At 36.5% G+C, this 27,389-nt stretch overlaps 1 protein-coding gene across 7 annotated transcripts in view; it reads left to right on the top strand.

Annotated features, from left to right (window-relative positions):
- The window catches only part of LOC150085455 (uncharacterized), a 1,845,429-nt gene that overhangs the window by 696,998 nt on the left and 1,121,042 nt on the right, over positions 1 to 27,389 (top strand). For all 7 annotated transcript variants that reach the window (XM_090374043.1, XM_090374041.1, XM_090374042.1 and 4 more), the window contains 4 exons: positions 16 to 206; positions 10,430 to 10,595; positions 14,152 to 14,235; positions 15,623 to 15,841. In XM_090374043.1, coding sequence (XP_090230169.1) covers positions 16 to 206; positions 10,430 to 10,595; positions 14,152 to 14,235; positions 15,623 to 15,841 — 660 coding nt within the window. The remainder of the gene's footprint in view (positions 1 to 15; positions 207 to 10,429; positions 10,596 to 14,151; positions 14,236 to 15,622; positions 15,842 to 27,389) is intronic.

Raw genomic sequence — 27,389 nt, 5'->3', positions numbered from 1 at the left:
AATTTTTATAAATAGCAACTTCAAAGTGAAATTCAGCAACAGCAGCATGTTATGGATCAGATCAGTGAGAAAATAGTTAGTGTACGAAATGTAACTCACCGAAGTCGTGGAAAGCAGACTGTACACCCTGACATTAATAAATTAGAAAGTGATGTAAAGAAGCTAACTTCTCGCTGGGAAAATGCTCGATCACAAGTAGTAGAAAGGTATGTAGTAATTTTTATTAGTGATCAGATTTGGTAGCATTTAAACAAACACTTTACTATTCTCATGAGACATTTAAACAGCTTTATGTATGCAATCTTGGAACTCTCCTGCATGCACCTTTGAAAGCCTGCAATATCTGATCATTGCACAGAGCTTATTGAGTTTGAACTCTAAATTTTTTATCTATACTTGATTAATATACTTGATCAGTGTACAGTAGAGAAAATAAAATTAGTAACGATATTGATTTTGGTTTTATGTAATTCAAAATTAAGTAATTTTAAGCTGAGAAATGTGTTTACTGTTCACCTTGACAATATTATTATGCAGTAAAGTATTTACTTTTTTGTTGATTTCAGTGGGAATACTTAATTTTTCTTTAAATATTTATTAATTTTACCACGGTAGAATTCTCTACCAAAAAATATTTAAAGAAGAGAACTAATGAACTGTTTTTGCTGTGATTACTGATACCAGATGAGGTATGCACCGTGCAGTGATTCATTGAGATGTACTGATGCTTAGAAGCTGTAGTCTAACCCGAAATTGGTTTGAAATGTTCATTGTTCTTTGTTTTAAAATTAGCAGGAAAATACCACATATGATGAAATGTATGATACTTCCCAACTATTCTCCTTGGCAGCATTTTAATTGCAATGGTATATACCATTTAAAAGCGTTCCACATAATTTGGAAATGTCTGGATTCAGTTTCTGTCAATAACTAGAAGAAATTTTAAAGTCCTCTTTAACTAGGGCTGTAGATAACTGATACAGTATATATTTGTGTTGCTGGTTGTATTCCATTTTGATGCAAAGATTTGATCATCTTACTCCTCTACCACCACATTTCTCTCTTTGGTCCTTATGTGCCTTGAACAGATTCCTTCAGGTGGAGTGAGTAGCCCTTCTAAGTTATTCTGGGTTTTTTGACCCATGCAGCATGAATATGCACACTTCTACATATAAAATAAACAATGTAGATGTGAGAGCAACAAGCCCTGGAGCTATTGAAATAACAATTTCAATAGCTCCAGGGATTTGAATACTCCAACTATTTGAGAGAATATATGGAATTTCATTAGGTATTTCAGATTTTAAAAGTAAGGTTTTTTTTTTTTTTTTTTTTTTTTTTTTTACAGAGACCCAGAGTGATTATTAGATATGTGGAAGTATTGCATTTTAACCACTCACAAATGGTTTTTCTTACAGTACTGTCTTGACTGCTCTTATGCGTGGTTATTCTGGAGTATAAACAAAAAAAAATAAATTTAACTTTGATTATTATTATTGACTTTGATTTTCACATTCAAAGATAACCAAAGAGGTTATCTTCGAATGTTGATAGAAGAGGTTAGCGATATTTGCAACAAACGCCAAAATGCACAAAAGACAGACTTTTGCTACATTAGTTCAAATGCCTGCCTTTAAATTTCATCTGTCAGCATACTATCCAGGAAGGCATATTATCCAATGGTCAAAAATATTCATGATCCAATTTAAATCTCCTGAAATTTTCTGCAGTAGTTTATATTTGTGTTGCTGGTTGTATTCCATTTCCATGCAAAGATTTGATCATCTTACTCCTCTACCACCACACCCCTCTCTTTGGTCCTTATGTGCCTTGAACAGATTACTTCCCACTGAGATAACTAGTTTCCAAGTTCAGTAACCTACATCTCCTCACATGTATATCCCTGTGCTATTCTCTACATGTGTAACCCATTTGTGGACCCTTTCACAAAGCTGGGTTTTCACCATGACATGTATAAAAGAATTATAATCTCCTTCTCTCTTGATGTAACGGCATGGTAAATCTTTAATAAGACACTGTATGCCTTCCTGGCCACCTTACGTTACTTGTATCAAAACACCAAAGTCTCTCTCTTCTTCCACCTATTTACATCCTTCAGTTTTACCTCACCTAGTGTGTTTTTTTTTTTTTTTAATGAAAACCCCAAACATGAGAGATATTAGAACCTATAGTATGTAGTACCATGCTTGGGTTGGAGGTTGAGAAGACGAAAGAAGATATTTGTTGACATTAGTTTTGAAATTCTGTAGACTGTAATTTTCAAAAAATACGTATGAAGGAAGGTTGTTCAAAAAAAAACGGCAGTTGAAATAAATGAGACAGATGAAAATTTGGTTCTGTCAGTTTGAAGTTGGACAGTAAATGGATGTTGGCTGGAGGCGGCACGTGTTCAGACTTTTTTGAAAGAGAGAGAGCAGCGATTATAGAATCCAATTCAGAAAAACAGTGCCCATGGAAGTTATCTGTAGAAAAGGCATGCAGCAGAAACAGTACGTCTATTAGCATTACTAGAGGCATATGATGCAAGAAAGCAAGCTTATGCAGCATCAGCCAAAAAAACACTTCCAGTTCACCCCTCCGTTCGTTTGAAATACCTGTCCAGCTGAGCCTTAAATTTATTTAGGCTATCAACTTCCACAACAAGGGATGGAAGTCTGTTTCACCAACCAACTACCCGCTGGCCAAAGGCAAATTTCCGCACATCTATCTTACATCTGTCTTTCCTCAATCTGAATTTATGCCCTCTCAGGTGATTATTTTGAGCAAGAGGAAGAATCTCATTGGCATTGAGCATGCTCAAACCATTCAAAGCTTTATACACCTCTATCAGATCACCTCGCCGGTGTCTGGTCTCCAGACGCTGTAATTTGCAAAACTTAAGCCTTTCTTCATCAGAGCAACCCTTTGTTCCATTCACTAATCTTGTTGCCCTTCTATGTACTCGTTCCAGCAGCTCTACATCCTTCTTGAAATGAGGCCTCCAGACCTGTATACAGTACTCAAGGTGTGGCCTGACCATTGCTTTATACAAGGGAATAATCACCTACTTATCCCTGCTAGAAAAATTCCTATATATCATTGACAAGACACCATGAGCTACTCTTGCAGCCCATCTGCACTGCTCAGAGAACTTCTGCCTGCACAATTACCCCAGGTCCTTTTCATTCTGTACCACTGTCAGTGTAGTACCACAGAGTTCATATGTTGCTCTGGAGTTGCTGTTTCCAATATGTAGTACTTTACATTTGTCAGTGTTAAACTTCATTTGCCACCTCTCAGCCCATCTGCTCAACCTTTCCAGATCTTGTTGCAGCAGCATAGCGTCAGTAGTGTCCTTAACAACCCTGCCAACCTTTGTATCGTCTGCAAACTTGGACATTAAGCTTGATATACCATCATCAATATCATTTATAAATACAGAAAACAATAATGGACGCAACACTGAACCCTGAGGCACTCCACTGATAACATTAGTCCACGATGAGCAGTGTCCATTGATTACCACTCTCTGTCTTCTCCCCCCTCAACCACCCCTTTATCCATAGCAGCAATTTGCCTCAAATGCCACACTGCTCCAATTTGTGCAGCAGTCTTCCCTGTGCAACAGTATCAAAAGCCTTTCTAAGATCCAAGTATATAATATCAAAGTTATTCCCTGCATCCAGTTCTTTTGTGACTGCATCATAGTATCCAATCAAATTGGTCAAGCAAGACTTCCCCTTAACAAAACCATTCTGTGTCCGAGCTATAACTGAAGTCTTGTCTAGATGATCCTGCAGTGCTTCTTTAACCAGTGCTTCCATTAATTTTCCGGGAACAGAAGTTAAGCTCACAGATCTATAATTACTTGTGTCAGCATTTGATCCTCCTTTGTGAATTGGGGTCACATTTGCACATCTCCAGTCTATGGGTACCTCCCCTGAGTCCATGGAAGCTCTCATAATTATGGCTAAGGGTTTGCTTACTTCCTTTGCTGCCTCCTTTAATATAACTGGATAGATCCCATCCACCCCAGGTGCCTCTCTTGTGTTTAACTTCAACAATTTCTCCTCTGCTTTACTCTCAGTTATTACAGGATTATCTATCTTACTGCCAGAGTTGAATACACCTCTGACATTCCCCTCGCTGAATAACTCCTGATGTGTGAATGTCGATGCAAAATATTCATTTAGTTTGTTATCTACCTGAGCAGGATCATCAACAGTTGAACGATCAATATCAAGTAGACCAATCTGATTCATCCCCTTCCTTCTAGAGTTTACATAAGTAAAGAACTCTTTGCATCCTTTGCCAAAGATTTCTCGTAATCTGCCTTCGCCTGCCTAACCTCCTTTGTAACTTGGTTACAGATCAACTTATATCTATCATAGGCTTCTGTGTCACATGTTAATTTATATGTATCCCATGCATTTTTCTTCTATGCCATATGTCTCATTAGTTCATCTGACATCCATTTAGGCCTAAACGTTGAGCAATATTTCTTAGTTGGTATGTAAAGCCTAGTAGCTTCCAAGATACGTTCTTTGAATGCTTCCCATGTTGAATTTGCTGTTGGTAACATCATCAGTTGGTTCCACTGTATAGAATTTAAATACAGTCTCAGACCATCGTAGTCGCCTTGACGAAAGCAAAAACCCTTCCCTTTACCCCTTATGGTAGTTACCTCTTTGAGTAAATCCCACTTCAGCACACTGTGATCTCTGCCAACTAGTGGTTCCTTTATCTGTAGATTCTTAATGCATGAAGAATCATTACTGATAATCAAATCAAGAGTATTACACCCTCTAGTTACCTCCTGAACATGCTGATGTAGAAAACAATCATCCAATAAATCCACAAAAGCCTTGCTAGTGTGTGAGTGACCAATCAACAAATTCCAGTCAGTATCTGGGAAATTTAAATTCCCTATTATAAGACTCTCTGATTTACTGGCCCCCTCTATTTCCCTGTACAGTTTCTTATTATGCTCATCAGAGTCATTAGGCGTATAGCACACTCCTACTCTCAATTTTGATCTCCCAATGCTTATGTCACACCAAACTGACTCGACACTGCACTGTTCAGTGATGTCGACTGGCTTCACTTCCTTGGATTTTATGTGTTTCTTAACTAATAGCATAACCCCTCCTCCCTTCCTATCCTGACTATCCTTTCTGTACACATTGTACTCTCCAAATTCCAGTTCTGCCTTCCTTATATCTGTGTGAAACCATGTCTCTGATATCCCAACAATATCTGCCTTTTTTGTTTTGAGCAATACCTCAAATTCATCAAATTTATTTGCCAAACTCCTAGCATTGGTGTACACGCAAGTATACATGCACCTGTTCCTATTCTTAGCTACCCTAACACAACCCATGTGTTTACTTGTACCACAATGACTCCCAGCAGTCTCTGAAATATCCTGCATCTTGTTTTCCAGGTTGCTGCTAATTCCAATAGAAGCAGTGCAAGAATCACTTTCACCTCTTCAAGTGGCTACTGTTAATCTATTAGTCCTCGTATCCCTCCTCAAGCTAGCTGTTTTCCGACCCACCTAACACTGCCTTGATAGCATCAGCATATATTTTTCTTGCACACTTTCTATTTAAGTGTATCCCATCCCTGTAGAAGCAGTCTCTCCTGTTAACAAGTACAGACCAGGCTGAAAAAAATTCCACTCCTTGCGCCTTGCACAATCTTTCCAGGGCCGAATTAATCGACAAGGCTCTCATCATATACTCCCTCCGATCGTGTTTGGGCAGAATTGCAGACACTTTCAAATTCAACACTAATTCACGACTTTTTTTCAACATTGACCTGTACTTGTTAAGGATGCTCTAACAGTCTCTTCCCTCACTGTCTATGAGACAGTGAGTGGAGAGACTGTTAGAGAGGAGTCATTAATTAACCTAACTGCCCTCTTCTGAATGGAATCTAGAAGCCTGAGAGAGGGTTTTGGGGCACTGGCCCAGATGTGGGAACAATATTCCATGGTAGGGTGGATTTGTGATTTGTACAGAGTGAACAGCTGTTTGGGAGAAAAATAACGCTGAGAGCAAAAGAGAAAATCAAGTTTTATGGATGCAGAGAAGCAATATTTGTAATGTGCTTGTGCCAAGAGAAATTAGAATTCAGGGTAATCCCCAAAGGAGATATATCATTTTGCCTAGAAATTGGAGTGTCACCAAAGATAAGCATAGGAGCAGAAGAATCCTTTTTGCAAGGTATAAGACAAGACTGTTTTAGAAGGATTGAAATAAACTAAGTTGTCTTTGCCCCACTGGAGGGGTGCGCCTCCGTAGCCAGGTGGGAAGGAGCAGCAGTGCGCAGCACACGCTTCTTGATTAGACCGGGGTTCGAGCCCATCACCACCAAATAGGGGGGGATGCGGGAAGGTCAGGGAATGACCACCGCATATCCCGGAGCAATATGGCCTTAGTTGCTAATGCTCCTAAAATCCAAATAACAACAACATAACCCCACTGGAGAAATTACCTGGAGATCAGCATTTAAGGAATTAGTAGCGGATATTCGAGAAGTTTAAGTTGATTGAGCAGGGCAAGGTTTCTCAAAATGGAAAGTGGAATGCAATGTACTATCATTGGCAAAACTATGGATAGGATTTCCAGTCAATGGAAGAAGGTCATTAATTAACAAGAGGAAAAGAGTAGGGGAAAGAACTGAACCTTGGGGAACACCAGCATTAGTGGAGAAGTTAGAACACAGAAAGCCATTCTACCATCACCCTCAGTCAGTGACCAGAGAGAAAACTGGATAACCAATTACAAAAACAGTTAGCAAACCATAAGATGGAAGCTTTTTTAGAAGACCTTTATGCTAAACATGATTGAAAGCCTTTGAGATGTCAAGAGCAACTGCTTATGTTTCATCGAACGTTTCCATTGACTTTGTCCATAAATGGGTAACATAAGCCAGAATATCACCAGTTGATCAACACTGACGGAATCCATACTGGTGATTGTTGAACTGACGGAAGGTTTCTAAGTAGTTTAAGAGTTGGCGGTTAATTGATTTCGGCATTACTTTAGAAAGAGTAGATGTAATTGCAATGTGATGATAATTGAATTTGAGGGATTTCTCAAACTTTTTAGGAACTGACTGTATATGAGCAAATTTCTAAGTAGAAGGAAAAACACTTTTGGAATAAGAAAGTGAAAAAAGGCGGCAAAAGACAGGAATAAGTTCAGTAGCACAGGATTTGAGAACAAGTGGAGAAACCATCAGGACCTGGAGCTTTCTTAGTATCAGGATTCGTCAAAATCCTTCTGACATCCTTTTGACAAAAGACCACAGAAGGCATTGAATGGAGCATGTTGGGAATGGTTGGAGGTGTTTTTACCAAAATAATTAATACACGAGTTCTGTACTTTTCATAAAATTTTATTTATGCATTTTTATATAATAATGAGTGACCATAATCATAAATAGTAAATAATTTTTCTGCGATAGGTTTATACTAAAAGTTTCAGGGGTTTTCTGTAAAAAAAAAAAAAAAAAAAAAAACTATAATAAATGCATGGTTTATTCTTATTTTGAACCAATATATGATAAGATTATATACTTCAGTAACGTGTAAAAATTGTCTCTATTTGATAATAGAAAACATTAGAAGAACATTAACACAAAATAAATGCTAAATAAAAATCATTTCAAAAATTGAAAGATACCACAAATATTTAATTTTTAAAAGTTATGATTCTTAAAATTAAATTTTAAAACACACAAAGCATAGACTACCCTATCAGATGGTTTTGATCTTTGTTTCGTGGCAAATATTCTAGAGATAGAAAAATATCTTTCATTTTGCTTTGACATTGGTCAAATTGTTAAGAGTGCATCCAAAAGCATCTTCCAGTTGAGTGTTAGGGTACATTTTCCTTCATATAAACACATTTTGTCTGCTTGCCCTAATTTTTGTTTTGCCATTGAAATCAATATTGCTTTTGCTAATTCAGATTTTAGATCAGTTTCTGATTTCATATGTCGGAGTATTCAATAACAACATTCACATCATCTTTTCTTTGCATTTCTTCTTTTAAAGCACATTTTCCTTTAAAAATCTTTCCATTAATGATTTTGCTAATTGAACTATTTCATTCTTGTTTGCCAAAGCAAAAATGTCATCCTTTCCACCTCATATAAACAACTAACACTGTTTAAATATTTAATGAGGGTTACTAGATCTTCATACCTGCGTTTAAGTAATTAATTTCTAATTTCTTTTAAAAGCATACTGCTCAAAGCAGAATTCTGTTTTTCCAAATTACTGAAAAAAAACTTTGCTTGTTAGGAGATTTGCATCATGATTACTTAATGCCTCAACTGCTAATTGAACAGGTTTTAAGCAATTTAATATATCTCTCTCACAATTTCATAATATTCCTCTTTCCATAAGTGACCGAGCTTCAGCTGTCGTAAAACAATTTTCATCGGATTTATGATCTTTAAAAAGCTTTTGATATTCTTTCTAATGTGTTCCAGTATGTTTTACAGTCCAAAATGACTTGTAGTTCCATTTTATCACTCTTGATGATTTCCTACTGCAAAAGAGAATTTCTCACTGGAAAATATTTGAATAATTTTACAATTTTTCTTGTCTTAAAAATTGCTGGAGGGACATCATCTTGCAGATCATACTGGTCAGCTCTGGCTACATTATCTGAATCAGAGCCATTGCTTTCATCTTTCTCGTATTCAGAATCTGCATCTTATTCACTTCTGTTGCTGCTGTTTGTTTTTGATGCTTCATCCTTTTATTTTTTGATGTAAAACACTTTCATTACAACAAAGTGAAGTACATGATTGTAACATAACTGCTGAATAGTCCGTGATAACTTTACAAATTTTTTCATGACTGTTGTACCATCACTAGTTGTTGCAACCACATCTGCTTCAAGTATTAATTCAAAGGTTTCTAATCTTTCCTGAAGTAAAGATAACACTTTTTCTGCAGGACAATTCGCACGAACTCTTATTGAACCAATATTCAATGAAGTCTCATAGTAATATACATGAATGTTCATGTATCTTCGATTCCTACAACTGGTCCACTCATCTATGCTAATGCTCATTTTCTCATTTCGAAAGCACCAAATTTCTCGATGTACAGTTCTATTTTACTATAATAGTTATGTATTAATGACATAGCTGATGATGGACTTTTTGGCATCTGCAGTCCTTTGCTTAAGAAACTTGTCCTAATAAATTTGCTCTTTGAGATGATGTTGAAAGATAATCCATCTGCTACTGCAAGTTTGCTTACCATTTTTTCTAAATCTTGTGACTCTTGTCCTTTGATGTACTGTAAAATTGTGCATTGTTTCTTGGAAGTAGTAGGCATTGGCTCATCAGGATTATTTTCAGAGTTTTTTGTCCTTTTCATGTCATAAATATGTTCAAGACTCCTGTGAAGTCCACTAGTCAATGATGCTTTACATTGCAATGATTTAAAACATATCTGGCAACGAGCTGACTGATTTCCATTTTCTTTCTTAAAATACTTCCAACATTCTTCATACTCTTTACTCATTATTATGGCTATCTAAAAAAAAAAAAAGTTTGATAAATAAGAAATGTTAAGTTTAGTATTATTTACAAATAACTGTTATTTTATTTGCAAGAATCACTGAGAGTTAGCAGCAGACAAGGCCACAAGCACACTTTTTTATAACAAGGCAACAATTACAAGGAGGACTGACTAGATCATGACCCTTTCTTTCCTACTTGTTCCAATCTGATTCCCGGAAGTGGAAGGCTAAGTTAACCTTCCACTCTAGTTCCTTTCAGAAGTGGCAGGTTAAGTTAACCTTCCATTCCATGTGTCAGCGTTTCTTGCTCTTGCTTTTGACTTGACTTCAGAGGATTCCTTCGAACCAGTAATGTTTCTATGTTGATTGTTTAATTCTCGCAGGAGAATTGTAATACTTTTTCCCAATTTCTCAACTGATTTTTCTTGGGATTTGGAAAAACATAAATTTCCTGAGAAATGATGAGAAGAAATTCCCACATGGAGGAAACTCTAAGCACAGCTGAACCAGAAAACTGAATGTGGAAGAAACATTTTGCAGGTTTACATAACTAGCTACCTTTCAGGTCTTCATGTCTAGATATGTATGGACATGTTTAGTCCAAAGGAAGTAGGAGATATATCACATATCTCCCAAGATGATATATCATCTAAGAAAACTCTTATTTCTAGAAAGCTGTATGCGATAGGTATAAACAGTTTGGATTTTTAGAATTAGCATTAAAAGTACTAATGTACTTATTAAGCATTAAAGCATTAAATGTACTAATTAAAAAATCTGTGCAGACCAGTGTTATAAATTTTATTTTAATGTGGAGTGTTTTCACATTTTAAAGCTTTGTGCTGTTATTTAATATTGTTAAATCAAATTGTTTTTAGACTTCGAAGCTGTGAAGCCTCATCTGAATTACTGAGGACTTACAAGTATAAGATGGAAAAAGAAGAGAAAGTATGGTTTAGTGAGACAACAGTCAAAGTTAACAGTTTGAAAACAGTGAAAAAATTGACATCCAAAGAAGCAGAAATGCAAGTTGAACCTGCAATGGTAAGCTATTTTACAGTTTCTATAGTCTTGTATATAAACAGAAATACTAGAAATACGGTTATTCCCAAAGTTATTCCCAAAGTACTGTTAATCAGATGCTTCAGGTATTGTTAGAGATGAAGATTACAGGTGACTGGGACAAAGCACTAAAGTTTGTTCCTCAAAGAAAACTTAAAAAAAATATTGAATATTTTGGTTTATAAAAAAAACAGTTGTCTTGTTATGGTATGATTGAATTCTATAAATGCACCTTTTGTGGAAGAGGACATTGGTGATATCCGCAGTTTTACCTGCATGGACTCTTTCCTAAATTTAATCAGCCTTTTACTGCAATAGTTTTTGAATTTTTCAACAATCATTGAAATGGATTTATTTTTTTAATATAATTTACATTAAAAACTTTCAATGTTTATGACTGCTTCCAAAACATTCAAGTAATTTTTGAAGGCTGTTTAGCTCTCTGTTTTGTGGGTACTCTCATCATATCTAAAGAAAAATCTTTGTCCATGCAACAGTTCCTTGAGATTGGCAAATAAATCAATATTGCAAGGACTCATATTGAGACTATGAAGGGAACGAGATGCTCTGTAGACTATGATACAAGGCTTTGTATTATCATGGAGTGAAAACACACCAGCTTCCAATATCTGTAGCTGCTTTGGACAAATTTCTGGGTGTAATTTCTGACAAGGAAATGTTGCATAGTCTCCAGTTACTGATTTTCCAAGTGACATATGATCTGCAGCAATAATGCCAACAGAATCCTAGGCCATTTGTTTCACCTTTGATTGTTGCTGGCAACATTTAGAGGGACATGGTAAAGATGGAATCTTCTACTGGGCTGATTATAACTTCTGCACAGATTCAGAGTTGCATGTCTTTGTTTCATTAATGGCAACAATACATTTTTAAAAGTCATCCCCATTCTTTTTGGTAATGTTCAAGTAATTACACTGCAATTTGTCTATGCTTTACTTGTTCACCTGACAGCAAATGTGAGACCCATCAGGGTAAACTTTCATTTTTATAAAACTTCAGTTAAAATTTTGTGGGCAGATAATTTTGGTATTCCAGATTTTTTGGTTGTTTCATCACAGATCATACACCTCTTCCTCCAAAATGGTTTTAATAATGACTGCTAGTGTGTTTGTATATTTTCTTGAGCTCCCTGAGCATTACTTGTTTTCAGCACTTTGATGAAACCTTTGAGAGCAATATGAAATCATGATATGATCTTCTGTTAACTCACCACATTTTCTACAACAATTCATAAATTTTTGTCAATGTTCAACCCCATAAAGTTTCCACTTTGATAAAATACCTTTTGATCTGAAACTGTAATCTGATCTGAAGCAATATCACCATCCATTTTTGAAAGCTTCTACATGAATATTCATTGCAGGAACTCTGGTTTAAGCACACTGACTTTGAGGTTAAATTTCAAATGATTATCCTGATAAATATCAGTTACACCTGTGTATGGAGTGAGGAGCACATTCTCACCGTGCATTACTTTTGGGATAACCTTCATATTATACTTTTTAATGCCTTCTGTAATTATCTTGTGATAATCAGGATTAACACACCTTTATTTGTGTCCAAATTAAGGTGTGTTAAATCAGACAAGTATGATTTGACCACCTAGTGCATAGTTGTATGTTTATGTAAAAATGATGAAGAAAAAAGAATAAAAATTTGGTCTAGGACATTACATTAAATGGTTTATTCATGGTTATTCATTTATTGTGTACTGGGATAAGTACAGTAACAAAGCATGTAAATGTCATTGAATGTAGAATCAAATATATATATATATATCTGACTAAACTTAGATATATATATATATATAGATGGCATTCATTTTCATCTTGGCAACATTGAGTTTGGAACATTATTTTTCATCCAGATTTTGCATTGCCAAAAGACATTTGGTAATAAATATCCAAACAGATGTGTAATTGAAATAAAAATATTGAACAAATGAAATTGAAGAAGAGCATTGGTGAACTTATTTTTTAGAGTTGTACCCAACACTAAAATACGAGGTGTTACCCAAGTGTTCCTGAAATTTGAATGTTGCATGAGAACAACTCTAGTATGGATTTGTGGCACTAGGTAACACTGCATGCATGCTTTGTGAATCAGTGTGCCACATGGCATCAGGCTGGATAGAGTCACTGAATATTTATGCCTGGTTCTTTGGCGGTGTGTTTCGTGTAGTTTGTAATTGTTGTGATGGCTGATGTGAGAGAGCAACATGATTGCATCAAGTTTTGTTTCCTTCTTAATGATACAGCAGCAGCAGCAGAAACCCATAAGAAGTTGAAACAAGCTTTTTGTGACAATGCTTTAGGCTGGACGCAGAGCTACTACTGGTTTAACCATTTTAAAAACGATCGAATGTCAGTTGATGACGACAATCGCTCTGGGTGTCCATCATTGAGTACCACCCTGGAAAATGTCGCAAAAAGTCCAACGTTGAAGACTGCAGGAAGACAATCCATAGCATTTGTGGCATTGTAGGACTATCTTATGGCTCGTGTCAGTGGATTTTGTCAGACGAGTTGAACATGAGAAGGATTGCGGCCAAGTTCATGCAGCATCGCATGGAAGTTAGCAGAGATCTTCAAGGACAGGCTAGGAGTGATCAAAACTTCCTTTTTACAGTCATAACTGGTGATGAGAGTTGGGTATATGGGTATGACCCAGAAACCAAGTAACAATCATTCCAGTGTGAGAGTCCATCTTCGCCCCGACTGAAGGAAGCTCATGTGAGGAGCAATGTGAAGTCCATACTGATCTGTTTTTTGGACATTGACTGGATTATCCATAAGAAATTCATCCCTCCTGGCCAAGACCGCCAACGCAAAGTTCTGCTGTGATGTCTTGAGGCAGTTAAGGGAAGCTGTCTGGAGGAAATGGTCAGAGAAGTGGCACACAAAGAATGTCGGCCCACAAACCTCTTGCTGTGGTGCAGTTTTTGTCATCCAACAACATGACAATCACCTCCAACCTTGTTATTCACCAGAGTTAGCCTCCTGCGACTTCTTCCTCTTCCCAACAACGAAAATCAAGCTGAAGGGTCGAAGGTTTGACAGCATAGAGGATATCCAAACCAAATCACGGGTGGCTGAAAACTATGAGGAAGAAGGACTTTCAGGATGCATTCAAATCATGGCAGGAGCTCTGAGATCAGTGTTTATACTCTCAAGGGACCCTGAGTGAGTCTAATTTATTTTATAAATACATTTCGGGAACTTTTGGGTAGCACCTCGTAGTTGGTAAGAAAATTTGTATTGTAAACTGGGTTGCATTTTAATTATATCACTCTGTGTTATCTTGTTCAGTTACCCAATTAAAATTCAATGAACCAGTGTCTTTAGGATTTAGGAATGAGGTTTTTTACAATTTAATTATTTGAATATATGTGCTGCCTTTATTTCAGAAAATAAAGCATTTTTAACTGTGTTTGTTTTTCTTTAAGTCTCTCATAACTAACTTAGAAATTGGGAATTTGACTTTTTTGTTGAGTGCCTTCAATTTTTCTTTCTCTCAGAACTTGTACAACTCCCTTACTGAAAGAAAATCTTCAGTTGAACAAACAAACATTCTTGGTGGCAGGTATATTAGAGAAGCAAAGGTATGATATTTTCAATGCTTTAATTTAAATATCTAAATCTAAATATCTTACATAACAGATCTAACTTATCCAAAATCTGTAGGCTTTACTAATTAGCTTAGAAAAAAACAATAATTTGTGAATCAGATTGCCTTTAATTATTTATTTTAATGTATTAGTATGTTTTTTGGCTGTAATATCCTGTATTAACCTTAGTTTAGAATATTTGTAAGGTTCTTTCATTCTTCTTTTTTTATTTAACCCAGCAGTGGTGGCAACCTCATATGTAGCAAAGGCTGTGATTGGAGTTTGGCACCAGAATCTGCATTCTGGTGCCCAATTTATTTTTCATTTTTGGAAAATGTTTGTTAATTTCTTTTGAATTATGCTTGAACAGTGCCAATCTTTCATCCATTCTTAATGGATTTCAATACTTATTGTATGTAATTTAAGGTTTAAAATCAATTGAAATTTTTAAAACATGCTGTGCATTTTACATTGTTTATTTTTAAAAAAATTGAAAATAAAAGTCTGTTTATTTTATTTCTAAAATAAATTGTCTGGTACCATGCCACACTTCAAGTTAAAGACAAAGATGGTAGCAGACATGCTATGGGTTGTTCTGTGAAATAGCTGTATGAAAACCTTAAAAATAACTTTAGACACTTGCAGTAAAAGTTTGGCACTATTTCAGAAAGTATAAAAAATTGCAGAGTTTTAATCACTTATCAATGGTTAACACAGGAATTCTATTTTCGAGGGGTACCTGTCAATTTCCCCTCCACCATCACCACTGGGTTAAATATATTTAAGTAAATTCTGTGTTATGATTTCTCTCTCTCTCTCTCTCTCTCGTGTGTTTATATATGTCTATGAGACCGAGAGAGAGATTAGTGTGTGTGTGTGTATATATATATATATATATATATATATATATATGTATGCGCATGCTAATTTGTATGTTTGCATGCCAAATGCTTTGCTCTAACCAAAAAAAAGTGATTTTATTTCCTTCATGTTGCTTGTGCTATGAACTACTTTTCTTTGTCTGTCTCTCTCTCTCTCTCTCTATATATATATATATATATATATCTCTCAATGTGAAGAAAATTGTATGTGTTGTGCTTGTAGTTCTTTATTTGGCTTATTTAAAATATTGCTGAAGTTGTTTAAGTTTTCATATAATATATGGTAGTATACCTGCTTGCCTTGTTCTGCCAAATTCCATGAAGTGCATCTGTACTGCATTGCATTGTTTCCCTCCACCCATCCTCTCCTGGAATGGAAAGTTACCTGCCCATCTCTGCATGCCTCACCTATTTCATCCCTGCCTGGTCCTGTCACAAGATATTCTCCATAAAGAAACTGCAATTTGAATATCAACAAAACATATCTTTGTTCTCTGTAGATATATGATCTGCGTCTGAAGCATTACAAGGAGAGTCTAGAAGATGTGCATCCAAGTCTAGATGCTAGTTTAGTAAAAAAAGCTAAACTTATATCTGGAGCTGATGCTGTTAGTCTTGAGCTTGATAATCTTAATCAACAGTTTGCAGACCTAATTGAAGCCATTTTACAGTACTTAAATGGACTAAAGGATCTCCTTTCAAGGCGAAAAGACAATAAGGTCAGTACACAACTTTTAAAATTTATTATATAAGATATATACTTGGAAAAATTGTGAATATGCTAGAAAGTTTAATACTTATCCCATATTAGAATTTGATAAGTGCTCTAAAAGAAAGAAACTTTTCAGAAACTGTGCTAACCAAAAAAGTATATCCTGCTTTTTTTCAATATGCAAACATTTCATTAGTGTATGATGTGACATTGCTCATAATAAAAAAAAAAATTTTTTTTTTACTTTAGTTATATTCGAAAAAGTTTATCATTAATTAGAAGTGATTGTTAACTGTACTATTTTTATGATCTTTATAAATTTCATAAATTAAATCTGTCAGTTCTTTAAAAAGAAATTATATCCACATTGGTAGAAGGGTGTCATTACAGATTACAAAAATTAATAAATAGAGATGCCTCACTGTATAAAAAAAGCAGTTTTTATTTTAAAATCATGCATTACTCTACTCTTGCATCATGCACACTCTACTCTTAGGATCCTTAATGGGATTATTATATCCACTTCATTTTGAATGCCTTGCTGAAAAAAAAAAAAAGCAGAATGATACTGGTTCTCATTATGGCATTTGAACTAGCTCATTCAAATCTGCATCAAAATAATCAGTTTTTTAGTTTTATTAAGATGGTGCCCATTTCATTTGTAATAATTTCCTGCTGACTGGGCTGTTATCAATTGCCAAAATTTAATTTTTTAGTTTGATTGCTAAGACTTGTGCGAGAATATTAAGATTATTGACATAGCATTCTAAATATTTTCTAGATAGATCATCAACAGGTTATTTATGATTAGGACACTGGAAATTTGTTAACTGTTAACATTATGGAAAAATTGATGAAAATTTTGGATTATTCTCAATAGACTGGATTAAATCATTAAGGAAAGGAAAATTTGTAGACTGGCACAAATTAGTTAGCTTGACCAAAATGAATAAGTTTCTTAATTTATTCATAGTATGAACTTCCAAATTGCATACAAAAACTTGGGAAATAATTCTCTTCTTCTCGTTATGGAAATAAATGGCATCTGAGAAAGTTCAAAAATGTTCATGTCCTTACAGTGGAATTCTAAATTTAGTCTATAGATGATAATATTAATAAAAATAAATAAAATGTATGTGTGCCAAGCACGCATAGCAAATGTTAAGTGAAACTTTAGAATATTTTGAAACATTTATTATTTTAATGTTACAGTGGTTTAATATTTTACAATTGTTTTACAAGGTTATTACAAAGTTTTTACAGATCTCTCCTTTGTACTTAATGGAGGTGGTTTCAGTGGTTGCATTGCATGTATATGTACTCCATACGCCTTACAATGCTCACTACTAGAGGAGCTTGGTATATAATGCCCATGTGAAGTCCTGAAAGATAGCACCTAGGACACTGGAAGTGACCACCCAGGTGTGAACCAATGTAAGCAGAGGTTGAGGTGTGGCACCCACACTGCATACAGGAATGCTGCCCCTCTGTGTTACCAGGTAATACTAGGTGGTACATGACTCTCAACAACTGGTGCAGTATTATGACTTTGCATATTGATGGCTTGAAGTGTTTGAACCCATGTTTAGTCTCCAGAGGAAAGCTCTGGCAAATACCCCCCATCTCTTCAATCATGCAGTATGATTTATGTCTTCTGAGGTTATGATGGACATAATGGTGAAATCCAATCTTTCTTCATTTCAAGGGCACAGTTCAAAAATGGTGTTCACAGGCCGGCTTCTAGATAGTCCACCAGATCAAACCAGTTGGTAACTCTCTAGGAGGTCTCCAGATCAGTTAGTGTATTCTCTCACTGCTTCTACTCTACCAGATAGTGACTGGAGGAAGTCCGAGTAGGGTGTATACCTTACTTGGACTTCCTCCAGTATGCCGGGGGCATTGTTGAGGCCACGTTAGGAGAGCTGGGTATATTCTTAGAATGTGTGTGCCATGTTAATAAATTTCATTATTTCATATACCATGCCCGCTCCCACCTACCTTTTCTTACTATTGAATACGCCATGACTTGTCAAACTAATAGAGCAAACTTATCTGTGAAATGATCTAAACCTCCCAAACACTTCCTCATTCATTTCACAGATATATGTGGTCTCAGTTCTAATCTCAATGATGTCCATTTCCACTTACAATCTGCCAAACCCAATATGCTTTTTCTGAAAGAATCCCAGTTATCAGTTGATTCAACCACTGCTAATTTCAGTTGTCCTAAATATTCACTGTGTGATTCCTTTCCCTTCAAAGGTAGTACTTGTGCATATGTCCATTCTGATATTCCCTGACAGAGATTTATTAATTTGGAATGTCCTCTTTTCGATCTTCTCTCGCTTTAAACCTCTCTACCACATTTTGTCAAATTCATCTGTTGCTTCTGTCATTCTCCCAAATCACTTGGAACTCTTTGAATTCCTTTCTCTGAAACTTGACTTTTCCAAGTCCAACTTTCCCAACAGTGAAGTAATCTTCCTTGATAATTTTAATTTTCACAACTCCAGTCGAGATGCTGAGGCTTTTCCAATTGCTATTGACATTACACATATTATTCATTTACTGATTAGACTACAGTAGATGTTCAGAATAATGGTACCTTCAGAGATTGAAGTTGGTGTTATTTCAATTTTTCTGTTATCTGGAAAATTTCATTTTAAATTTAGTTAACCCTCCATCAGTAAAAGCAATCATTGTATCAATGCTCATTTTTTATGTAAAATCTTTTCCTTTGGAAATAATCATTGACCCTGATATAGCCATACATTCCGATCGCTTTAATAAAAACTACTGATGTAGCACTTTATCTAAGTTTTCTAATTTTGGCTTGTGTAAACTTTTTCTATCAGCTATGTTATTGTTAGGTTCTGAACATGCAGTAAATTCTCAAAGTTTATGCTTTGAATGTTTAATTAATATCATACAATGTTGACAATCCAAATTTATTTTCTGCCCTTAATACCCTTCAACTTATGCCCCATTCTATTTTCTTTTTACTATGAAGTTTGTCACTAAGCTTTAATGTTGTTCTTTCCTTCTCTATATGAAGTTTATTAACTTTAGAAGTCATAGTGAGGGGTGTTTAATTTAATATCAATGTAAAACAGTGGTATAATCCATGATATCAGTGCAAAATTCACTTTCAAAATGGCTAATGTAAACAAATGCATTAATCACATGACTTGCCATTTTCTTTTATTGGCACTGCAACAACTATGAGCTGTATGTAAACATCCGATTTGAATGTGCCATTAGCTTAAACGATCTGTTATTTGAGTTGCTGTTATTCCGACAGTTTACTGTACCAGGCAGTCCTAACCATGTAACCAATGCGCTTGATCTTTTTCTCACAAACATCCCTTCTAAGTAAGGTGAGTTGTCCTCTAGACACTTCAGATCACAACTTGGTGATGGTCTATTCTCAAATGGAAACTTTCTCTTTTGTCCATTCTCAACCTTGTGTTGTTAGGCATTACAAGAATGAAAATGGGATGATCTGTGTGATTTCTTTTCTTGGTTGTATTACTCTTTCAAATCTTCTGTTATCAAAATTGCTCAGATTGTATCAGGGAAATTATTCTTGTAGGGATGAAATCCTTTATTCCACACTCCACCCTAAAATATCTTCCTTTAACTAAACTTTAGTTTTCCAGTAAATGTACTAATGCTGTTCAAGAGAAGAATGTTGCATGTCATAATTGGCTTGTTTCCAAACCTCCAGGTTTATTTTCTACTTACACCAAAACTTGCAACATTAGTAGAGGCATACGATGCAAGAAACCAAGCTTTATGCATGATCAGCCAAAAAAAAAAAAAAAACTTCTATTTCACCCCTCCATTCATTCTAAATGCTTGTCCAGCTCAATTTCCACAACAAAAGAAGGAAGTCTGTTCCACCAATCAACTACCCACTGGCTAAAGGCAAATTTCTGCACATCTATTTTGCAACTGTCTTTCCTCAATTTGAAACTGTGCCCTATCAGGTTCTTAATCTGAGCAAGAGGAAGAATCCCATCAGCATTCAGCTTGCTCAACCCATTCAAGGCCTTATCACCTCACAGGTGCCTACTCTCTAGGCACTGCAATTTGCAGAATTTAAGCCATTCTTAGTAAGAGACCCCTCCGTTCTCCTCACCAATCTTGTTGCCCTTTGTACTCATTCTAGCAACTCTACATCCTTCCTAAAATGAGGCCTCCAGACCTGTACACAGTATTATAGGTGTGGCCTTTTTGCTTTGTATAACGGGATAATCACCTCCCTGTCCTTGCTAGCAAAATTCCTATATATCATTGCCAAGACTCCATGACCTGCCCTGCCAGCTTGTCTGCACTGCTCAGCAAACTTCATATTTAACTGCACAATTACCCCAAGGTATTTTTCACTTTCCACTTCCCTGAGTGTAGTACCTAGCAGACAGACATCCTCCTTGGCTAGATCATATCCCATTTTAGAAGGTTCAACAAAACAGTTCAAATTTCGCACATTTTTTTTTGAGACTGTGATGCATTGGAGAATTGTCCCCTTCATTTCTCCCCTGAGTTACAGAACTCTCGCTAGTCTGTGCTCGTTGCTTCGCAGCTTGGTGATGATTTCCATTTAAATACAATTTAATTAACAATGAAATTTAATAAGATTAATTGATAATACTATAATAAGCTAACAGATTCCTAATTATGCTATCTAGTTTTAATTTATACCTTACGCTATCAGTTCAAGATATATATACATTATACTATTTGTTATTGACTACAATATGGTGGCTAATTAAACAATATTGGTTCCACTGGGAGTCGTAACTTCCAAAAATTGCTAGTTAAATTCAAAATAAGAAGCTAACGAACGCTACTAAACCTATTTAATATCTCTGTAAAACACAATGTATTATGTTAATTAATGAAGAATACGGTAAAAATTAAAAATACTTATCCCTTTACAGCACCCTAAAATCCACTGACTGTTCTCTTCCGTGACCTTAGCTACCATTGCCTTATACAAGGGGATAATCGCCTCCTTATCCTTGTCAAGACCCCATGACCTACTCTGGCAACCTGTCTGCACCATCAGAAAACTTCATATCTGACTGGGTGCCTCCGTAGCCAGGTGGGCAGGAGCAGCAGTGCGTAGCACACACTTCTTGATTAGACCATGGCTCGAGCCCGTGACCTCCAAATACGTAGGATGCGGAAAGGTCAGGGAATGACCACCACATATCCCCGGAGCAATATGGCCTTAGTTGCTGATGCTCCTAAAAACCAAATAACAAACAAACAATATCTGACTGCACAACTACCACCAGGTCTCTGTTCTCCCCTACCCTGAGTGTAACACCACGTATTTGGTACATTTCTCTGGGGTTACTGCTACCCATATGCAACAATTGTAAAGCATTTATTAATCAGTCCAAACTCGATTTTGATCAGGCTAAGAGTAGAAAACTTGCTTCTTGTCCAAATGGTACTCAAGCATTCTGGTCTCTTGTCAAAGCTATTGCCTGCAACTTTTGCCCATCTCTGTTCCCACTCTGTCAAAACCAGTTGGTTTTATTGCCACTTCAGCCAAAGATAAAGCTGACATCCTATTTTTTTTTTCTAACTCATGTATCGATGATCTTTATAAACCACCTCCTACCATACTCTTCTTCTTCTGTGTCTTCTTTTTTCACTTTCTTTTTCCAAAGGTGTGTTTCCTTCTGCTTGGAAATTTGCTCATATCCAGCCAATTCCTAAAAAGGTGAAAAATCCCACCCATCAAATTACTGTTCCATTGCAGTTACCTCTACTCTTTCTAAAGTAATGGAGAAATTCATTAACTGGCAATTCCTAAACTGTCTAGAAATCTTCCATTTGATCAATGATTATCAGTGTTTATCCACTGGTGATATACAGTCAGTCCTCGTATAGCACGATAGTTGTGTTCCTAGAAACCCTTGTGCAATGCAAAATCATGCAATATAAACAACAGGCCCTATGGGAAAAATAGGGTTCGGTGCCGACCACCCAAGATTGAACACACATTTGTAACCAAAACATTACCAAACACAATAAATAATCGTAATAAAATAATTACTTAATTTATTATGAATAATACATAATAAAATATTGCTAATGCTTTTGCTTCTATCGTAAGCAAACTTGTTTTTTGTTTGATTTTCTATCCAAACAGATGACAGCCGCTTTATCTCTTCCAATTCTTTGTGTCTTAATCTAATGGATTTTAATTACACTTTGAGTTGTTCCTGCTATGAAAGTTTTTATTTTCTCTGCATTCTTTGTAATTCTCAGCATTGCCTCATTTAGGTCTGTAGCACGTGCAATATCACACGGTCTTTCATTTCGCTCAAAGCGTTTCATAATTTCATATTTTTTCTCTATCGACAGAGGCGGACTGGCCATAAGCCTTACCGGGGAAACCCCGGTGGGCCGGAGGCCGGTGTGATTTTGCCCATAAACCATAGTATGAGGCCACTATAAATATTCCCGGGTAAGAATTTTTGATCCAGTCCGCCTCTGTTTATCGATATTGCTTTTCTTTTTCTCTCTGAATCTGCAGTGTCTTCACCAGGACGCTTCCTTTTTGCACCTTTTAAGTATTTTACTCATTTTTAGGGAATAAAGCATAATTACAAAACGAGGAGGTACGCTTGATACACATAAACAAAGCTGCGCGCGTGTAGCAACTGAATAAACAACACTGTAAAGGCAGAGATACACTATTAACACCTCACATTTTACTAAAGCACATTTCTAGGGGGTACCATAAAACAATAAAAACAATTTCCAGTTGCGTTCCTGCTAGTTGAATCTGTTATAAACTGGTTTGTAAACTCAATTTAATTGCATTTGCGATAATACCGATAGCTGAAATTGTGTGGGTTTTTACGTTATTATGGTGAAATGTGTTTCCCCTTCACTGATATAAAAAACATAAATACATTTTTGGAATCTTCTCTTCCTTCCTATCGTGTTGCGTTTGACTTCCATTTCTTGTAAACACAAAGGTGAATCGTGCATAAGCGAATTCGGTTCGTGTTATATAAGATATTGTTCTCCTATTTATAAATCGTGTATGATCGAATTCATGTAGTGTAAACATGTGTTATAAGAGGACTGACTGTACTAGTTTATGGTACCCATATATATATATATATATATATATATATATAATCTTATAGAATAATAGAATGGAGAAGCTATTGGTATATGCGGGGGGAGGAAATTAAGATTTAGATAAGATTAGATAAGCAGAATTACGATAACATGAAATATGGATCAGGGTCACTGCTAATGCAAAAAATACCCTACAAATATAATGTATATATAAAGAATATTTATTATTAGTATAAAATATAGTAAGTAGATATTTATGCTTAGAATTGGACTAATGAAAATACGGTGTACCCTGGGAGCGATATACGTGTTGACCGAAAGGGGGGGAGGGGAGAAAGGAATCGAAATTAAAATAAATGTAGAAAAAATAAACCAAATGGAATTTTGAAGAGACGACCAAGGTGGAAATAGCATTGACCTCTGAAGAAGACACTAAAATTATGAATGACACCGCAATGCTATTTCCACCTTGGTCGTCTCTTCAAAATTCCATTTGGTTTATTTTTTCTATTGTTACATTTATTTTAATTTCGATTCCTTTCTTTCCCCCCCCCCCCCCCCCCTTTCGGTCAACACGTATATCGCTCCCAGGGTACACCGTATTTTCATTAGTCCAATTCTAAGCATAAATATCTACTAACTATATTTTATACTAATAATAAATATTCTTTATATATATATATATATAGTGGAAAATTTGGGTGATTCTCAAGCAGTTGCTCTTGATATTTCAAATGCTTTTTATCTTATTTGCCATAAAGGTTTTCTAAATTAGCTTGCCTCTTATGGCTTGCCTACTTTTTTTGTTATTGGGTATCCAGTAACTGACTGCAAGCTTATATACAGTCAGCACTGCTAGTGATGGTATATGGCTCTCTGTCTCCTAACTTCTCCACTAATGTAAAGTGTTCCCCACAGTTCAGTTCTTTCTCCTTCTTTTTTCCTCTCATATGTTAATGACTTTCTTCCATTGAATGGAAATTCTATCCATAATTTTGCTGATAATAGCATATTGCATTCCACCTTCCAGTTTGAGAAATCTTGCCCCTGCACAGCTTCAATTTTAGCATTAGTAGAGACACATGATGCAAGAAAGCAAGCTTATGCAGCATCAGCCAAAAAAAAAAAAAAAAAAAATTCCAATTTCACCGATCCATTCTTTCCAAATGTTTGTTTAGTTCTGCCTTGAATTTATTTAAGCTATCAACTTCCACAACAGATGGAAGTTTCTTTCAGCAATCAACTACCCGCTGGCTAAAGACTAACTTCCGCACATCTATTCTACATCTGTCTTTCCTCAGTTTGAATCTATGCCCCCTCAGGTTTATAATTTGAGCAAGAGGAAGAATCTCATCAGTATTCAGCCTGCTCAATTCATTCACAGTCTTGTACACCTCATTCGGATTGCCTTGCAGTAGTCTAGTCTGCAGAACCGCAATTTGCAGAACTTAAGCCTTTTTTCGTAAATGCACCCCTTTGTTTCTCTCACCAATCTTGTTATGCTTTTCTCTACTCGTTCCAACAGCTCTACATCCTTCTTAAAATGAGGCCTCCAGACCTGTATACAGTACTCAAGGTGTGGCCTGACCATTGCCTTATAAAAGGGGATAATCACCTCCTTATCCCTGCTCACAAAATTCCTGTATATCCTTGACAAGACCTCATGACCTGCTCTGGCAGCCTGTCTGCACTATCAGAAAACTTCATATCTGACTGCACAACTACCACCAGGTCTCTTTCGTTCTCCACAACCCTGAGTATAACACCACATAGTTGATATCTTTCTCTGGGGTTACTGCTACCCATATGCAGTACAGGCCAATCATCACTAATCCGGTAATCCGGTTCCAACACTAATTCGGACATAATTTCCGCAACCTAATTTTAAGAAATCCACTTCGGCACAATGACCTGCTGCTATAGTTTTGATGGTGTTGGTTGCAGCATCGGCTGTTGGCAAGAACTCATAAACATCGGCAAGCCATTCCTACTGGTTTTTCTGCATTTTTTATTATGAACTGCTCACATTTAGCCCCAGCCGTGATTCCAATGCATAAAGGAAGTGCTTTCGTGGTGTAAAGAGCAAACACCATATATTGTCCACAACACATAAATTTGAATTTCTGAAAAACGTGATAGTGGTGTGTCTGTGAGAAGTTTAACTCTGCTTAGTTGTAAATTCCAGCAATTTCTCTCAGTTCCTCTTATTTTAGCAATTTTCTTTTGCCATTCCTTTTTAGTTTTTTTTTTTTTTTTACAACACACTTGTACAAACTTGTGGAAAAACACAACACAATATGGTGGAAATACGGTGGTCCTTGAGGTTGTCAGAGTCATTCTCTCAGATATGCCAAACAAGCTGCACTTGCTACCTGGGAGTCTAAACCGCTGATGAAACTGATATTTGAGTGACACTCAAGTCAAGTGGACCCAATTTCGACAAAGTGCGGACGGTCTATGACAGCCAAGTCCTCTGCTCGCACCTTCACGATGGTGAGACTGTTAGTAATCCTGGGTATAACCTCCATGCACAAGTACATGGTGGGTGACCACCCAGGTGTGAACCAACGTAAGCAGGGGTCGAGGTGTGGCACCCACACCACATGGAGGAATGCCGCCCCTCTATGTTACCAGGCAGTACTAGGTGGTAGATGACTCTCATCAACGGGTGCAATACCACCGCTTTGCTTATTGGAGGCTTGAAGTGGTGGAACCCATGTTTAGTCTCTAGAGCTAAGTTCCAGTCAACCCTTCCCTATCTCTTCCATCATGCAGTATGATTGATGACTTTTGAGGTTATGATGAACATCATGGCGAGATCCAATATTCCTTACATTTCGAGGGTACAGCTCTAAAATAGTGTTCGCAGGCCGGCCGCTAGTTAGTACGCAGTCGAAGTGAGAGGTCCTTTAGGCACTTCAGATCACAACTTGGTGATTGTCTCTTCTCCAATGGAACCTTTATCTCATGGCTATTCCCAACCTCATGTTGTTTGGCATTACAAGAATGCAAAATGGGATGACCTGCAAGACTTCTTTTCCTTGGTCGGATTACTGTCTCAAAACTTCTGATGTCAACGTTTGCTCAGATCGTGTCAGTGATATTATCCATTCCAGGAATGGAATCCTTTATCTCACACTCCACTTTAAAATCTCGTCCTTTTTCTAAACCTTGGGTTTCCATTAAATGTGCTAAGACTGTTCAAGAGAAGAATGTTGCATATCGTAATTGGCTTGTTTCTAATTCTTCAGTTTCATTTTCAGCCTACACCAAAGCTCGCAACAATTGTAAAGCAGTTATTAAACAGTCCAAACTACAGTTTGAACAGGCCAAGAGTAGAAAACTTGCTTCTTGCCCTAATGGTAGTCGAGCATTCTGGTCTCTTGCCAAAGCTATTGGCCGCAACTTTTGCCCATCTCTGTTGTCACTTCAGGCAAGGATAAAGCTGGATATTAGCAAATTTGGAAATTTGCTAAGATCCAGCCAGTTCCTAAAAAGGGTGACAAATCCATCCCATCCAATTATCGTTCCATTGCAATTACTTCTACTCTTTCTAAAGTAATGGAGAAATCAATTAACCGACAACTCTTAAACTACCTAGAAACCTGTCTGATCATCGATCGCCAGTATGGATTCCATCAGTGTTGATCCTGGGTGTGACCACCCAGGTCCTTATGTTACCCATTTATGGACTAATTCAATGGAAAGTTTCGGTGAAACACAAGTAGTTGCCCTTGACATCTCAAAGGCTTTTGATCGTGTTTGGCATAAAGGCTTCTAAGCAAGCTACCATCTTATGGTTTTCCAATGTTTTTAGTAATTGGTTATCCAGTTTTCTCTCTGATCGCTCACTGAGGGTGATGGTAGATGGCTCTCTGTCTTCTAACTTCTCCACTAATGCCAGTGTTCCCCCAAGGTTCAATTCTTTCCCCCACTCTTTTCCTCTTGTATATTAATGACCTTTTTCCATTGACTGGAAATCCTATCCATAATTTTGCCGATGATAGCACATTGCATTCCACTTTCTATTTTGAGAAACCTTGTCCTGCTCAATCAGCCTCAACTTCTCGAAAATCTGCTACCAATTCCTTAAATGCCTATATTCAGGTAATTCTCCAGTGGGGCAAAAACAACTTAGTTGATTTCAACCTTTTTAAAATTCAGTCTTGTCTTATATCTCCCAAAAAGGATACTTTTGCTCCTGTGATTATCTTTAGTGACACTCCGATTTCTAGGCAAAATGATATATCTCTTTTGGGGAGTACCCTGACTTCTAATCTCTCTTGCCACAAGCACATTAGAAATATGGCTTCCTCTGCATCCAAAAAACTTGGTTTTCTCTTTTGGTTTCAGCGTTACTTTTCTCTCAAACAGCTGCTCACTCTGTATAAATCGCAAATCTGCCCTGCCATGGAATCTTGTTCCCACATCTGGCTTGGTGC

The sequence above is a fragment of the Mastigoproctus giganteus genome, chromosome 5, assembly GCF_048544385.1.
Source record: "Mastigoproctus giganteus isolate SK-2022 chromosome 5, ASM4854438v1, whole genome shotgun sequence".
In the NCBI taxonomy this organism is placed as follows: Eukaryota; Metazoa; Arthropoda; class Arachnida; order Uropygi; family Thelyphonidae; genus Mastigoproctus; species Mastigoproctus giganteus.
This window is presented reverse-complemented; position numbering and strand designations above follow the sequence as displayed.